This window comes from Myotis nattereri (genome assembly GCF_964212035.1).
Source record: "Myotis nattereri genome assembly, chromosome: 11".
Classification (NCBI taxonomy): domain Eukaryota; kingdom Metazoa; phylum Chordata; class Mammalia; order Chiroptera; family Vespertilionidae; genus Myotis; species Myotis nattereri.
The window spans coordinates 68,035,437-68,050,701 of NC_138086.1; the positions used below are offsets into that span (position 1 = coordinate 68,035,437).

The window sequence follows — 15,265 nt, forward strand, 5'->3', positions numbered from 1 at the left end:
TGCTGGCCGAGTCTGTGCTGGACGGTGCAGGGGTGGACCAGGCACTGTGTGACGAGGGGATCTGTGAATCCCCTTGATGTGATTTAATTAAAAAGCAGGACCCCAAACTGTGTTTACACCACAAGCTAGTAAAAACCTGTCACTTGTAAAGTAAAAGACTAGAAGGATCTCTTCCAGATTTTTGATCATTTTAATAGTGGTTATATATCTTGGGGATACAATTGTATTTTCTTCTTTAAAAACTTTGTATTTTTTAAAAAACTTGATTAACGTGTCTTAATTTTATAATCAGAAAAAAACCAGAAAGCCACCTGACATTTTGGAAAAGTTGTTATAGGCTAAAATTTGTTCCTACACTGAGTCGATGGAAAAAAGTTCAAGCCACTGTTTTCTTTAATTTTTTCTTATATTTTCATAAAAAATTGCGATTATTACGTGTGAAGAAAGCAGCTTTCTTTGCTCTCTTTCTATTGCTACTTCATGTTTAATTTTGTGGGCTTTATTACACTTTTTAAAAGGCTATGTCAGAGGTCAGGTTATTAAATTACAGGGACACTACAGGGGTTCACAAGGAGTCAAATTAAATGTGATGGTCAATTAATAACGAACAACAATCTCAGCTCCAGAGGGCAAGAGTACTAAAAATCAGAGAGCTAGGTCTTTCCAGCAAGCATCAAAAACATCATTATGCTGGTGGAAGTGAAATTATGTAACTCTGAGCTGTGAGAAAGCTGAGCTAGAGTTGAGATTTGGGAGGAGTGTATTCCCAGAAAGGCAGAAAATGCTTCATGGGGAAAAGACCTCTGGGGCGTGGCCCTGCAGCAGTGTTCCACATAACTCCGGGGTTCTCACAGGTTCCAGGAGTAGCATGGTTCGGTTTACATGTAAGAACATACAACCTATGCACCAATAATGGAGGGGGAAAGGCAAATGGTCCCAGATAGTGTCTCATGAGCTCGTGCCCACCTGAATCTGGAGCACGGCGACGTCGGCATCCAGGGCCTTCTTGACTGGCACCAGTTTCTGGGTCACATAAATCTGTCTTTGCTTCTCAGCAATCTTCAGTTTCAGGAATCGGATTTTTTCATCCAAGACATGTATTTCAATTTCTGCATTGAGTTTCATCTTCTCTTGGATATTTATTTTTTCATAGAAGATGCACACTTCTTCTTCCCGCTCTATCAGCTGAACGCCACTGTGGTCAAATGGAGGGGCAGAGGTTAAGAGGATGTTGAGGCCACAGTTTTACTAGCTATTGTGGTTTCCTCTGGATTTGGGTGTGCAGAATGCACATCAGCATTGTGTAATTCTAGAAGACAAATGATATTTACCAGTGGCTTTCTAGGTAAACTCTACACTTGGAATTTTGGGAGATTGGAAAGGGATGGTTGTTGAGCCTCTTGACTCTGAGCTGACCATGCGGTTGGCTGGCACAGAACCTCTGCAAGTCCCCAAGGTTTCCTGGGGTGGGAAAGAATGTCGTTCCCCATGCACGAACAAAGTGACCCCACAGTCTGATTTTCTGCAGATCCTTTCCTTGGACCAGGCTTGCCAACCAAGTTCTGGCCAGATGCGCTCGGGCAGAGGGCCAGGGAATGTATTTCTGCAGTGATTCTGCTCTATGTAATGTGCCAAGCCCATTAGGTCCTTTTAAAGCCAACTATTTCCTATGCAGATTTCCTAATGAACAGGCAAATTCCGTCATTTATAATAATGCCAGGAAAAAGACCCCTCCTTCTGAGAGAATCTGGGGAAGAAACAGAATAAGAAATTTCTAATTCCAGCCCCACGGATCTGACCAGGGCCTGGGAGTACACTGCCTAAACGCCTTGGTTTGTGTCAGGAGTCAAGTAAGAAGGTTCCCCCATCCCCAGAGGACACACCAGCTAACCCTTTGAAAAATGATATTCTTCACCACCCTCAAGTTCTTCCCACACACTGCATATCCATTTCCTCAGAGCTTATCTTTAATTGCTTCTCTCTCGCTGTTCTCCCCAAAATATGTGTGTATGTAGTTGTATTTGACTAATCTTAGCTCTATATTTTGTCTCATTTGACAATTTTTGGTTCTTCTCATGATCTCAGTTCTCTTTAAAATAGAAAGCAGGAGCAATGTTTGACCATCCTTTTGTACTCTCAGGGTCCAGCACTTACACAGAACACAACCAAGGGTTGATGAAAAGCACTCTGATACCAGATGCACTTACTATAAGCTCTACAGTCTCACATGCCAGATTTCTCAAAGCACAAGAAACTTGGGAAAACTGCTAAAGTATAATTGAGTAATGATCTCACTGTGGCCTGGAAGAAGCGATGCTACTCCTAAAGTTCTTACTTACGAACTGGGAGAAAGGCTGAATAAATATCATACTATGAACAGGCCTGTCACAAAAGTGGATACATGATCCAAAGACTTATTTATGTCCATTGTCTGTAATAATTTGATGGTATCAGAGGCATCCTGAAAGGTAATCTGGGAAAGGACTTTTATCTTCAAGTAAGCAGCTCCCCAAACTCAACTGTCGCTTATTTCTCTTATAAGAACTTTCTCCCTCTCTTCCTTCCTTCCTTCCTCCCTTCCTTCCGTCTTTAAAATTTTATTTATGAAAGAGAGAGAGAAAGAGAGGGAGAGAGAGAGACAGATGAGGGACACAACAATTTTGTTGTTCCACTTATTTATGCATTCATTGGTTGATTCTTGTATGTGCCCTGACCAGGATTGAATCTGCAACCTCGGCATCAGAAGATGTTCTAACCAACTTAGCTACCCATCCAGGGTCAGAGTTTCTTATTTTCAGGCAAAACATGAAGCTACTCCTCCCCTCCAAAGCTAATAAAACCTTAATATCAAATGTCCCTCACTACCCACTGTCACGTGTAGATAGAAAAAGGGAAACATTTCTAAATAGGATCTCTGGGTGCTTTGTTCTCACAGTAGGTTCCTGATTTTTACCTTTCGTTTCGAGACTGAACAGCTCGTTCGTATTTTTTGCGAAGCTTCACCATCTCCTCTTCAATCATTGTGATCATATGGGCGAGTCTGTCAATGTTATTTAAATGGACTTCCTTCTTCGCTTTCATTTCTTGAAGTTTTACTACAATTTTGCATACATCGTTTTGCATGCTTTCTCTGATGGTAACATTGTTGGCATGTTTCAGCATGGAATTTTGTAGTTTTCTTTAAAAATAATGGGAAATAGATAAGATTATAATTTTCTTTAGTTTCTTTAAAAACAATGAAAACTTCAAAACACAAACTGTATAAAAATAGCTCTTGATTTAATACATCCCTTGCAATGACAATAGTAATAATGATATTCATCAAACGATACTCTCCAGGAATTTCTGCATGCTTTTCATTTCTCAGATTCCCCCTCCATCTGGATTAGGACATCTTTCTTTTGTGCCCCAAGACTCTCCTACACCCTCCTCCCACTTTATCAAAGCAAGAGACTACAGTGATTCATTTACTGCTCTGCTGTCCCCAGAAGACTGTGCTCTTTAAGGGCAGAGAGGGTTATAGCTGATAATGTCCAATGGACCTAAGGTGGTCTCTGACTCCATAAAGCAGCGGTTCTCAACCTGTGGGTCGCGACCCCTTTGGGGGTCGAACGACCCTTTCACAGGGGTCGCCTAAGACCATCGGAAAACACATATATAATTACATATTGTTTTTGTGATTAATCACTACGCTTTAATTATGTTCAATTTGTAACAATGAAAATACATTCTGCATATCAGATATTTACATTACGATTCATAACAGTAGCAAAATTACAGTTATGAAGTAGCAACGAAAATAATTTTATGGTTGGGGGTCACCACAACATGAGGAACTGTATGAAAGGGTCGCGGCATTAGGAAGGTTGAGAATCACTGCCATAAAGCATCACAATAAATGCTGGATGAATGCATGGCTTCTATAAATGATACGTGATCTTTATGTAGGATTAGAACCTGATTAGGAAATTAGATTTTCCTTTTCATACAAATCCCTTACCCCCTCCACCCCCACCCCATCCACTATCCACACACAAGGGCCCATTTTGTAATATCTTCATAAAAGCAAACTGGACAATAATGGTCACCAGAAAAATTTCAGGTTATATAGACTCAGTAGATCAGGGACTAAACGTAAGTGAGATAGTCAGACAGACCTTGGCACATGGTAAGTGATACAGTTTATAAAACACCATTTGGCAGACATTTTTTAGTATTTTTACATGGTTTAACTCATTTAATAATAAAAAGTCCTATGAAATAAGGACATTTTTAAAAAATGGTTAAAAAAAAGTGAGCCCAGAGAGGTAAGGTATTTTGCCCAAGGTCACACAGCTAGTAAGTATCAGGGCTGCAATTTGAATCTAGGACAGTGGTTCTCAACCTTGGCTGCACATTAGAATCACCTGGGAATCTTTTTGAAATCCTGATTTCTGGGTCTCATCCTCCGGAAATTCTGTTTCTTTGTTATGGAGTGAGTTCACAACATTAGTAACAAAGAAACAGAATTTCCTCTGGAGGATGAGGCCCAGAAATCAGGATTTTAAAAAGATTCCCAGGTGATTCTAATGTGCAGAGAAGGTTGAGAACCACTGCTCTAGAAAGCCACCTCTCTTAACCACAATACTGCCTCTTACAAGCACATTACGCTTCAAATCTACAACCAGGGAATGCTGGTTCATAAACATTTGATTGCCTTCTAACTTTAAACGCAAATGATCAAATTGGTGCTTTTTTTTCTAATTGGATAAATGAAAGTAAACATAGTAAGCATAGTTATATACTACAGTTTTTCGTTCGCTTAAAAAATAGATGGCTTGCAAGCAGTAGAAGCATAAGGAATCACATTCAGGTGCTTTGATTATCATCTGTAAAGCAAGGTGTTTGCGTAAGGGCTTTTCTAGCTTCGTAAAATACGATCATTTTCTATTTCATTATCTCTAGAGTATTTTAGAGGTCAGTAAATCAGAAGACTTTGAAAGGATAATAGTTATTAGAACACTTACCTTTCTTGAGAAACTGCACTATTTCTTAAAATTTCCAGTTCATTTAGTGACATTTTATGCCTTTCTTTTATTTCAGTCACTTGCTGGTGAGCTTTGTGAAGTAAGTTAATAAATTTGTTTCTTTCATTTCGAATAGTGTCATATAATTGAGCAAACTCTTTGAGTCTGTGAAAATACCAGTGTTTTTGAAACTTGTGAAGTTAGGATGTTCCCCCTCCCCCCTCCTAACTAGATAATCATCAGTAATTCTTTTACCTCCTTTGAATTTCACTCGTTTTCTTCTTGTGTATCCTGATTTCAATATCCTTTGCTTTGATCTCCTTCAAAATGTTGACATATCTTTGCTGAAATAGAAAAATTATGTGTGAAATAGTAATAAGAATAAAGCCCACCACCAACAACGTATGAATACTCCCAGCCTCAACCCATCTCGTTCCTATCCATTATGAAAAATCCTTTGTGCAGATTCAGTGAGATCTGAAAATTGCCTAATCAGCTGAACTAAATCACACTAGCTAAGACAAAGGGTTAATCAAGGAAGCGAAAGAATAAGAGAGGAGGAAAAGGAAGAGGCTATATAGGATGAGTTTGAGAAAAAGTTTGGGGAATGTTTGAGGGAGCCGAAAAGTGGGCTAGGTGAGTGGGGAATTTGTGGAATGTAGATGAGGGAAGGGGATTTGTAGTAAGCTTTGATAAATGTTATTGATTGAATCCTCTGTGGTATTTTGTCAGAGACAAGCCATGATTTTAAAGCACAATTCCACTTGTACATTGAGTGTGTTGTCCTACACAATAAAGCACCATAAGGAGATGTTACAAATTACACATAAATGTTTTAAGTCAGCACTTAAAGTTCTAAAACCCTAAAAATATACCAAGTTTAATAGACTAGTTATGTTCTTCAAATATAGAGACTGGATCCTTCATCTAGAGCAGTGGTTCTCAACCTTCTGGCCCTTTAAATACAGTTCCTCATGTTGTGACCCAACCAGAAAATTATTTTCGTTGCTACTTCATAACTGTAATGTTGCTACTGTTATGAATCATCATGTAAATATCTGATAGTAGGATGGTCTTAGGCAACCCCAGAGGTTGAGAACCCCTGATCTAGAGTAAGAAACACATCTAAAGATGAAGTATTTGCTGATAGAACCTGAGGAATTAGTTTCTGTTGGTTTTCATTTGAGGACTGTGAAAACAAAACCCATTTGGCATGAGTGGTTAAAAAGAAATTAGACATCAGAGCCAAGATTGACATGTAGCAATGTTATGTTGTTCTCAGTGAGAATAGGATTCAGGAAGAGACTAATATGATTTAAGTAACTCTATGTGTGAAGAATTATACAAATATAAAAATTTAGTATCATCAACTCCATCTTGGGGATAATAGCAACATCGTTTTTCTCCTTCACCCTTTGTCTTTTTGGGAGGATGTAGATGACACAAAATAAAATGCTGAAATTGACTGTTGTCTTATGAAAGCTATAGTTTATTAAGGCTAATGTTTAACAGACCAATTCCCAATTCTAAGAATACTTAAAGAAAACATTATCTTTCCTTTCTTGATTTCCCTATTTCAAGAGAAAGAACTGTGTGCTTTTATAAGAATGAGCTCATTTAATAATGAAGTTTGGTTTGATACATAGCCTATGTATCAATTTTTTAAATATCCTTTTATTGCTTTCAGAGAGGAAGCGAGAGAGAAAGAGAGAGAGAGAGAGAGAGAGAGAGAGAGAGAGAGAGAGAGAGAAACATTAATGATGAGAGAGAATCATTGATCTGCTGCCTCCCACACACCCTCCAGCAGGGATAGAGCACGAAACCCAGGCATGTGCCCTGATCAGGAATCGAACCGTGACCTCCTGGTTCACAGGTTGACGCTCAACCACTGAGCCACACCCGTTGGGCTCAATTTTTGAGATTAACTTAAAAATTATCTAATTCGTAAAACAGGTCACTGTCCCTTGCAACAACTATCCCCTTGCTCTCTCCTTTCCTTGTTTTGCTTTTGCTCGTCCTCCCCTCGGCCACCCTGTTCTCTCAAGCTGCCTTCTTTCCTTCATTCCCGCCCCTCCCCACCCCTTCCGGTGCCTTTCTTTTCTTTATTCTATGAAATCCAGCTAGCCTATGAACTCTACTGGGCCAACCATGCTGAACTTGTAGTTTCTCAAATGTTCTAAGGTGGAAGAAATAAACAGATAAAGGGGAATCTGAAGAGTTTGCTGTGGATTGTGTGGTGATCTTTTCCTCAGTCTTCTTTGGAAAAACTTTATTTAACCTCATTGTACACTATGCTTTGGTGTGAGTTCTTTCTTGGAAATAAGAAGAAAGGCTACTCTGTGCAAATACTTGCTCAGAATTAGAACAAAGGTTGCACTTAGAAATGGCCAACATCTGGGCCACATGGTAAATTCAGGTTTTCCAGTTTAGTGATATGTCATATCATATTCATATTTTAACAGGGAACCTCTGGACATAATCCTCAAGTGGAATAAGTGGTTCTAATATTAGAGTTTAGCCGGCATGACAGGAGGGTTGTTTTTGCCATTGGTTTTATTGTTGTTTTGGTTTCGGGGATGTGGCACTGGGTCAGCTCTGGTACTTTGCTGGGAGCCCAGGAATGTCACCAAGTGGCACTGGGTGAAGCAGTAATTAAGGGTTTAAATGAGGATGGCTTGATGAACTTGGGAGGGAGAATGGTCTAATGCTACCGCTCTTGAGTCATTCCCAGGCAAATCACAGTTGGCTGTGAGATGTCTGTGGCCTGTGCGGCTGTCCGCCGTGTCCACTACGTTATTCTTACTGACTTGTCACCTGTTCAAATCCTCTGCTCCTCTGGTTGATTTAGCTCTTTCTATAGATTGTTGACTCCTGCTAATTGGATCCTGGGACTATTACTTTGGGAAGCTGTATCATCACTGGAATTTGGAGACTTTACAATTACAGCTTTCTAATGAACACTGTGTTCAAACGAGGCTGACCTGAACTCTTGTAGTGATTTATGGATGGTTGCAAAAATGCAGTTACCTGAACTTTCCGGAAATCCTTGGATTTTTGCTCTTTCTCTTCAATTTTGACTTGAGTCATACGGATAAGGCTGAATACCAGCTCTTGAACGTTTTCTTGATCCTTTAAAAGCTTGTTTTCTTCTGCAAGTTGCTGTTCTACTAACTTAGACTCAGCTTCTGATAGGATTTTCTTTTGAAAAACACAAGATATTATGATTTATTTCTTTGAAAGAACACATTAAGGCCATTATCTTAGACTACTTTTAAACTCCTATGTGGAATTTCTTTTATTAAAACATAAAACAAAGTAATTCTACTGCCTTAGCTCCAAGTATTTTTGATCTTTAAAAGAATGAGAAAAAGATGATAATATATTTAATAGGGCAGAACTTTTTCTTATTCAAACTGTATTTTAAAGTAAATTTAAGAAAAAGAAGAGACATAAAAGCATGTTTAAAAATACTTTGGCAGTGGCTTGAATAAATAAAATTTGAAAAATTTAAATTAAACATTGGTGAAATAAAGCATTTATTTTTGTTTTTAATATAATCAATAGCTTCTATTTTAAAATATCATGAATTTGTGTAATTTTTGCTGCTTCAAGTTCATCCTCCCTTCCCACTCCCGCAATGTAGAGTTGGAGTGGACACAGGTTAGGTAGGACCATACTCTCTTTACTGACTCTGTTATTGACGAGGTTTTGTGGAGCACTGTTAAAAACCCAACTTCATATTAACCATTCTTAGATAGTAGCTTAAATGAGAGATGAAATGAACCTGTTGGGCCAAATTCCTTTTAGCTACTTCAACTTCTTTGTGGAGTTCTCTCCTCCTCTCAGCAGTAGAATCATCTTTAGGGATAGCTTCAATCTGAAAGTCAAAATTTAAAACGGACATTTATACAAGAAAGAAATATTTAAGGTCATGTAGTGAACTGATCACTTACCTTTTGAAAATGGTGGGGAAATGATGATTCTGAATCATATAGAAACACTTATTTTGCTGAATATTCTTTATGAAGTCATTGAATAGTCTCATTGAAGTCACTGAGATTAATTTAAAAATTATCTAATTTGTAAAACAGGTCACTGTCCCTTAAACTAAAATATAAAGACCTGAAAAAAATCTATAATTCCCTAGCTGCAAATATACTATTTCCCCCTTGATTGGAAATAAAATGTGTTAATAATAATAGCTGCTAACATTTATAAAGCATTAACTATGTGTCAGGGAAAATTCTAAATGCTTGTATGTATGGTCTTATTTAATCTTCACAATAACTCCATGAGGTAGGTAATATCTCCAATCGTACAGATGAGGAGAATGAGGAACGAAGACATTTAGGCAACTTGCCTCAATGGTATAGGTTCAAACCCAGGCAGTTAGACTAAGAACCCATGATTGTAATATTGTAATATTGTAGTACGTTACTGCCTCTCTAACTCATCACTCAGCACTTGAGAAACATGTATATTCTAATGATATTATACTTATAAAGTGTGAATTTGAATCCCATAGATTAAAGAAAAATGGAACTATTTATTAATAACAGTGAGAGTAGTTGGCTACTTTTATGTGATGGTTTGATGAGCAGCTGGAAACTTCTTACACAAAAGAAAATCCTCTTAACCTTTCTTATTTATTCCAGAAATTCCCCCATTACCTTTCTATTGTATTAGCTTGTGCTTGTGTTCCCTGTTAACGTACTTTGAGGAGAAGGCAACATCTCATTCCATCAGTCTTTGCTGCCTTATTAGGAATGAACTTGCCAGATTCTTTATGATGGAGAACAGAGAAGAGAGGAATAAGACACATGGCAGCTGCTGGGAAATGCCCACCAAGGATACAGGAAGGGCCAAGATGGCGGGCTGACAGCATTCTTGACTTAGGGCAGGCTTAGGCTTGGACCTTTATACTAAAAGCACATGACTCCAATCTAATGTGGTTTATCTTCTACTGTGAAAGCACATCATTCTAGGCACCAAGGTAGGATATTGGCTAAAACTTGTCCCAAGAAGGGAAGATCATACTGTTTAGTGATTTAAAGGTCATTTAACAGGATCTCTCTGAGGTTCATGCTACTCTTTAAACGAGCTCAAGGGTGTCTTTAGAGGCCCCGACATCCATGAACTTGTGCATCTTCAGTAGCACCTTCTCTACCCTCAGATGCCCAAGAATGTCCTGCACTCCAGGGTCTCTCCTATCACGGACAGCTAGCTGTTGAGAGGCACACACTGGACTTAGGGAGATAAGACATAGTCCTGTGAAGTCCATATAACAATAGACAGAATGTGTAGTTTTGGCAGCTAATGGCTATAGCAGGTCCAAAGGGACAGCCCAGCATGGACTTGAATAATCAGGGGGGATTTCATGCAGAGGTTAAGAAATCAGCACAGAAGAGTTTGTTTTCTCCTGCTGGAAAGTGGAGTGAATGCTTCTGGGATGGAGGAAGCCCAGCAGGCACCCTGGTGCCCATCTGATTCTCTGCCACAGGTGCCCAAGAGTGGGCTGCTCCAAATGCTTTGCTTCCAGGTGTGGGCAAATCTGTACATACACGATACCTGGAACCAGGGATGCTTAGAAGGTTTCTGTCAACAGTATGAGGAGAGCACACTCACCAGCTACTCTATGCCAACTAAAGGCTGTCGACTAATTCTCCTAATTTTGGGTTTCAGACATTTAGTTATTTCCAATGTTTTGAATGACAAATAATACTGCAGTAAAATGTATTCATTTTTGAACCTGGGCTAGCTGCTTCCCGGACACCTTTCTCAATTCTCCATAAACACAATCCCCCAGTGTCAGGCAGGAATTAAGTGTTCGTGCTTTGTGGAAGAGGTAACAAGGTAAGCCATTGGCAGCAGAGCCTGCTGGTTGCCCAGACAACAACACCCACCCTCCACTTTGACCTTGCTAACGGAACCTCTGTTTTGTTCAATGCTTCGATGTAGCCAGGCATCCTCAGACTCCTTTGCAGCACAGGCCAATGGAGTGCAAGTGCAAGCCCGCTGGACGGGGCTCCTGGGAGAGTCAGTTGCCACACGCCTTTTGCTCTCTGCCCTTCCCCACTTCAGGATGACCTTATGCCTGAAGGTGAAATGGCCATCTTGCGATCTTGGAGAAAACATGTGCATGTTAAGGATGACACACGAAGAAGCTACGAGGATCCTGGACTATGAAATTACCTGCTGTGCCTACCTCTGATTATCCAATATGTTTATTGTGTGAATACAACAACCCTCCATGTAGGTAAGCCACTGTAATTGAGTTTCTATTACTCCTTGCAGCCAATTTGCAAACCTAATTGATTCTAGTTATGTTTCCAGCTATGTTATCATTCTGGAATGATGAGATATGTAGCATTACATCCGAGCTCCAAATTGCATGTATCAGCAGGTTTGGTAAGCTTATTTATTTCAGTTCTTTGTTTTTATGGAGTAGCACTTCATTCTTAGAAAAAAAAAGTGTTTATTATAACCACTAAAAAATATGTAAAGTAAGAAATTAAACATCTCTGCTTCCCACCTCTACTTCAAATGCTATTCCCCAGGAGTCACTGTTCATAGTTTGGAGTCTGTTCTTCCAGACATTTTCAATGCACGAACAGATATCAGTAACTTTTATAACCGTGAAGAAACTGGACATTATTCTGCTGCTGTAAACATCCCAGTTACTTGATGTCAGTGAACGTCAGTTTCTTTAAGGCTTTGATATTTTTCTGAAATATTTCAAATGTTCATGTGGTTTGTGGCTTGAATTTTTGGGACAGTCTCTACGATCAAAGGCCATGGGAGAATCAAACAGCTGTCTCTAGGGGAAAACAAATTCTGAAAAATAGCCGGAGCCCTTCACACTTACCTTTTATCTCTTTCCTTTTTGGATTGTTTGCAAGTCTGAATGTTCATTCAGGATGGGAGTAACTGACCTGACCCACTCCTATTTTCAAGTACTTCCAACCCACTGTGGGACTGTGGCTGGGACAATTATGAGGCACAAGGCAAAGAGGCAGTTGGTCTCTCACTGAAACTTTACTAGAAACTTCCTTTCTTTCTTTCTCTCTTTCTTTCTTTCTTTCTTTCTTTCTTTCTTTCTTTCTTTCTTTCTTTCTTTCTCCACAAACACAATTATTTAAGACCTTTATTAACAGGTGCTTACAGTTTGTTGACTTTTAAAAAATCAACTTGTAATCTTTTATTACAAATTAAAAATGAGGTTCTTAAAAATCTCAAATTGACCAGATAGGAAACAATTTTAAAAACTTTAAAGGTGTATTGAGAAAAAAACAGCCTTTAAAAAAAAAACAAAAACATTTGTCATTTCCAAAAAGAGATGTCTTTAGAGAAAAATAATAAAAACCTCATGCTGCATAGATAATGCAGATAGTTCTAGTTATCTGGTCAACGGGCAAAACTCGAGCACTTAAAGTCTTCAGTTTCAATCTTTTGTTCATTTCTTATTACTGGAATTTCATATTCATTTCTTCTTCTTTTAAAAACATTTTCAAAAAATATATTTATATTGATTTCAGAGAGGAAGGGAGAGGGAAAGAGAGATAGAAACATCAGTGATGAGAGAGAATGATTGATCGGCTGCCTCCTGCTTGGCATACCCTTCCTGAGCCCCCCTCCCCCCACTGGGGATTGAGCTGCAACAGGGGCATGTGCCCTGACAGGGAATCAAACTGTGACCTCCAGGTTCATAGGTCGACACTCAACTACTGAGCAACACTGGCCCAGCTAATTTCTTCTTGTTGGATGACTAAGCCAGGTGATGGTAGAGATAGTAAAATTAGATTTTTCTTAAAATCAATGATGGAAGAGGATTTTAATACATTTTAATTTCTGTTAGTTTTATAGCCTATGAGTGCTATATTGTGAACTAAATAGCTAGAAGTGCCCTAATACAATTGTTATCCTATTACTGTATAAAGAAATCTTACTTATGTCTATTTGGTCAATAAACAAGGATTGTTTTATCAATACAAGCAACACTTGCTGGTTTTTGGAGCCTCCTGCTCATCATAGTTAGGTTTCCATCAATACTTGGAACAAATATTATACCTGCCATTTACTGTAAATTTCACTATGACTAAGATGGAGTGCTACAGGGTAGACTTTGGGATAAAACAGAGAAGCTTATAGTAAACCAATGTTTCCAACAAGAATAACTTGAAAAATTTGGATTAAAATATATCTTTGAAGGCATAAGAATTACAAAGGTAGTAGAGTTAAAGTCTTCAAAGGTTCTAGCATTGTTTGGGACGAAGTAAAATTAATAGTTTATACTGAACTCTAATAAGTCAAGGACGAGTGTAGTCATCTTGGTCCTACCCTGTAATGACTGGATGGCCCAACTGCTTCCCCTGGTCAGGCTGACGCCAGATCCAGACAAGACATTTCTCTGATCTTGGGATAGCAAATAGAGATTGAAAACCAGTATAGGACTAAAGGCTCTATCATCAGTTTAATGCATTTTAACATGATCTTTTCTCTGTTTGTTTTCTTTTCCTATTGATGCAAAAACTTTTTTTTTTTTAAATATTTTATTGATTTTTCACAGAGAGGAAGGGAGAGAGACAGAGAGTCAGAAACATCAATGAGAGAGAAACACCGATCAGCTGCCTCCTGCACATCCCCCACCGGGAATGTGCCCGCAACCCAGGTACATGCCCTTGACTGGAATCGACCCCAGGACCCTTCAGTCCGCAGGCCGACGCTCTATCCACTGAGCCAAACCGGCCTCGGCCAAAAACAACTTTTTACAATATTTTTTTTTACTTAAAAAAAGACAACACTGAGCTTGGAAGTCCAACAGTGGTGTACAGCACCCACCTCTGTTAGCAGCCTCTGATGCAGGGCTTGGGTTTGAGTGAGGGCATCCCAGGACACTTTCAGGAGTAGCTCCATTTTTTTCAAATTTCGAACATCTCGTTCTTTCTCTCTTTGCTTCCGAGAAAGTTCATCGTGGTAGTTCTGTTTGTCGATGAGGCAGTTTCGTAAATTGAGATCCAAGATCCCTCTGTTCCAGGTAAAGAGACAAATGAAAGTGATTCGTCATCAGCTGCCCTTGGGGGTTTTAAAGACAAACATGATCAGCATGCACACACAGAACTCTCCTCATGTTAGAATCAAGTTGTAAATAATGCCCAAAGCAACTTTGTTTGCAAGCTGGTATCATTTAACACCACAGTCTTATAAAAACCCGAGATGGAATAGTAGGTTGGCAAACAATTTCCCTGCAATTATACTTAAAATTAGAAGTAACGCTCTTGGGAAATCACATCACTAAATTGCTCCCATTAGGAAAAAGTCATAATTTCCTCAGAAATACCACTCATGTGTAGAAAAAACATCGCTCAACTATAGCACTCTCCAGTGATAGGGTTTTCCAGAGGCACTTTTCAGAAACTTACGAAATACAATAGATTGTGTCCTGAAGATTTGGTCACAGGAAATTGAGGACAATGAATAAAGGATGGAAAAAATACTTCTAAAATGCTTTACTTAATAATATGTTTTATTAACGGTAAAATTCGATTTAATATTCTATAAAAATGTTTATTGAAAAGTTCTATAAAAACCAAATTTGTTTGAGATTATGATTTGAACCCTCATACATAAATTGAAGAAAAATTTAGATGACATATAACTAACCTTTCAGTTAGTGAAGTTGCTTCATTCTCTCTGGTTAATTCCAAGAGCTTGACCAATTGGTTATATTCTCGTTCTTTGATTTCAAGTAAGGCTCGTTTGCCTTCAACTTCCTTTATTACATCCTCCTTCTCTTCCATTAGAGCATTAACTTTGGTTTCAACTTTCTTTAGGGAGTCATTTAGTTCTTTGAGTTCATGTTCCAAGATAATTTTTTTCTTTTCTATTTCTCTGTGAGGGATACATACATACACATACATGTATACCCACAGACACATACATACACATGGACACACATACATACTCACACATTTGCCTTATTTTGATCCCATGCTGTCTTTACCTATTTTTACTTCCTCACCAGGAAACAGAAGAGCTGCTCATAAATTCAGTGATTTCAGAAGTGGGGTGAAGACCATAGATGAGTGGGACTCAGACGGTATCTCCACTGAAGGCAGGGATTTGTCCAGTCTTCCCACTTTCTCCCCAGATCCTGGGGTTCTACCCTCATCCTTCCCAGCCTCCCAGAACTAACCTGAATTTATCAACTTTGGTGCTGGAGGGCTTGGCTTTGAGAACCATTACTAGAGCCTACTTTTTTC

The 15,265-nt window shown here is 38.8% G+C and overlaps 1 protein-coding gene across 1 annotated transcript in view; it reads right to left on the minus strand.

The window, feature by feature from the left end:
• The window catches only part of CCDC146 (coiled-coil domain containing 146), a 109,786-nt gene that overhangs the window by 12,178 nt on the left and 82,343 nt on the right, over positions 1-15,265 (minus strand). Inside the window, exons 8-15 of the mRNA XM_081102294.1 lie at positions 14,667-14,894; positions 13,845-14,031; positions 8,791-8,883; positions 8,034-8,204; positions 5,262-5,350; positions 5,007-5,171; positions 2,954-3,178; positions 967-1,195 (exon numbers count right to left, since the gene is read on the minus strand). Of these exons, the coding sequence (XP_080958420.1) occupies positions 967-1,195; positions 2,954-3,178; positions 5,007-5,171; positions 5,262-5,350; positions 8,034-8,204; positions 8,791-8,883; positions 13,845-14,031; positions 14,667-14,894 (1,387 nt within the window). The remainder of the gene's footprint in view (positions 1-966; positions 1,196-2,953; positions 3,179-5,006; positions 5,172-5,261; positions 5,351-8,033; positions 8,205-8,790; positions 8,884-13,844; positions 14,032-14,666; positions 14,895-15,265) is intronic.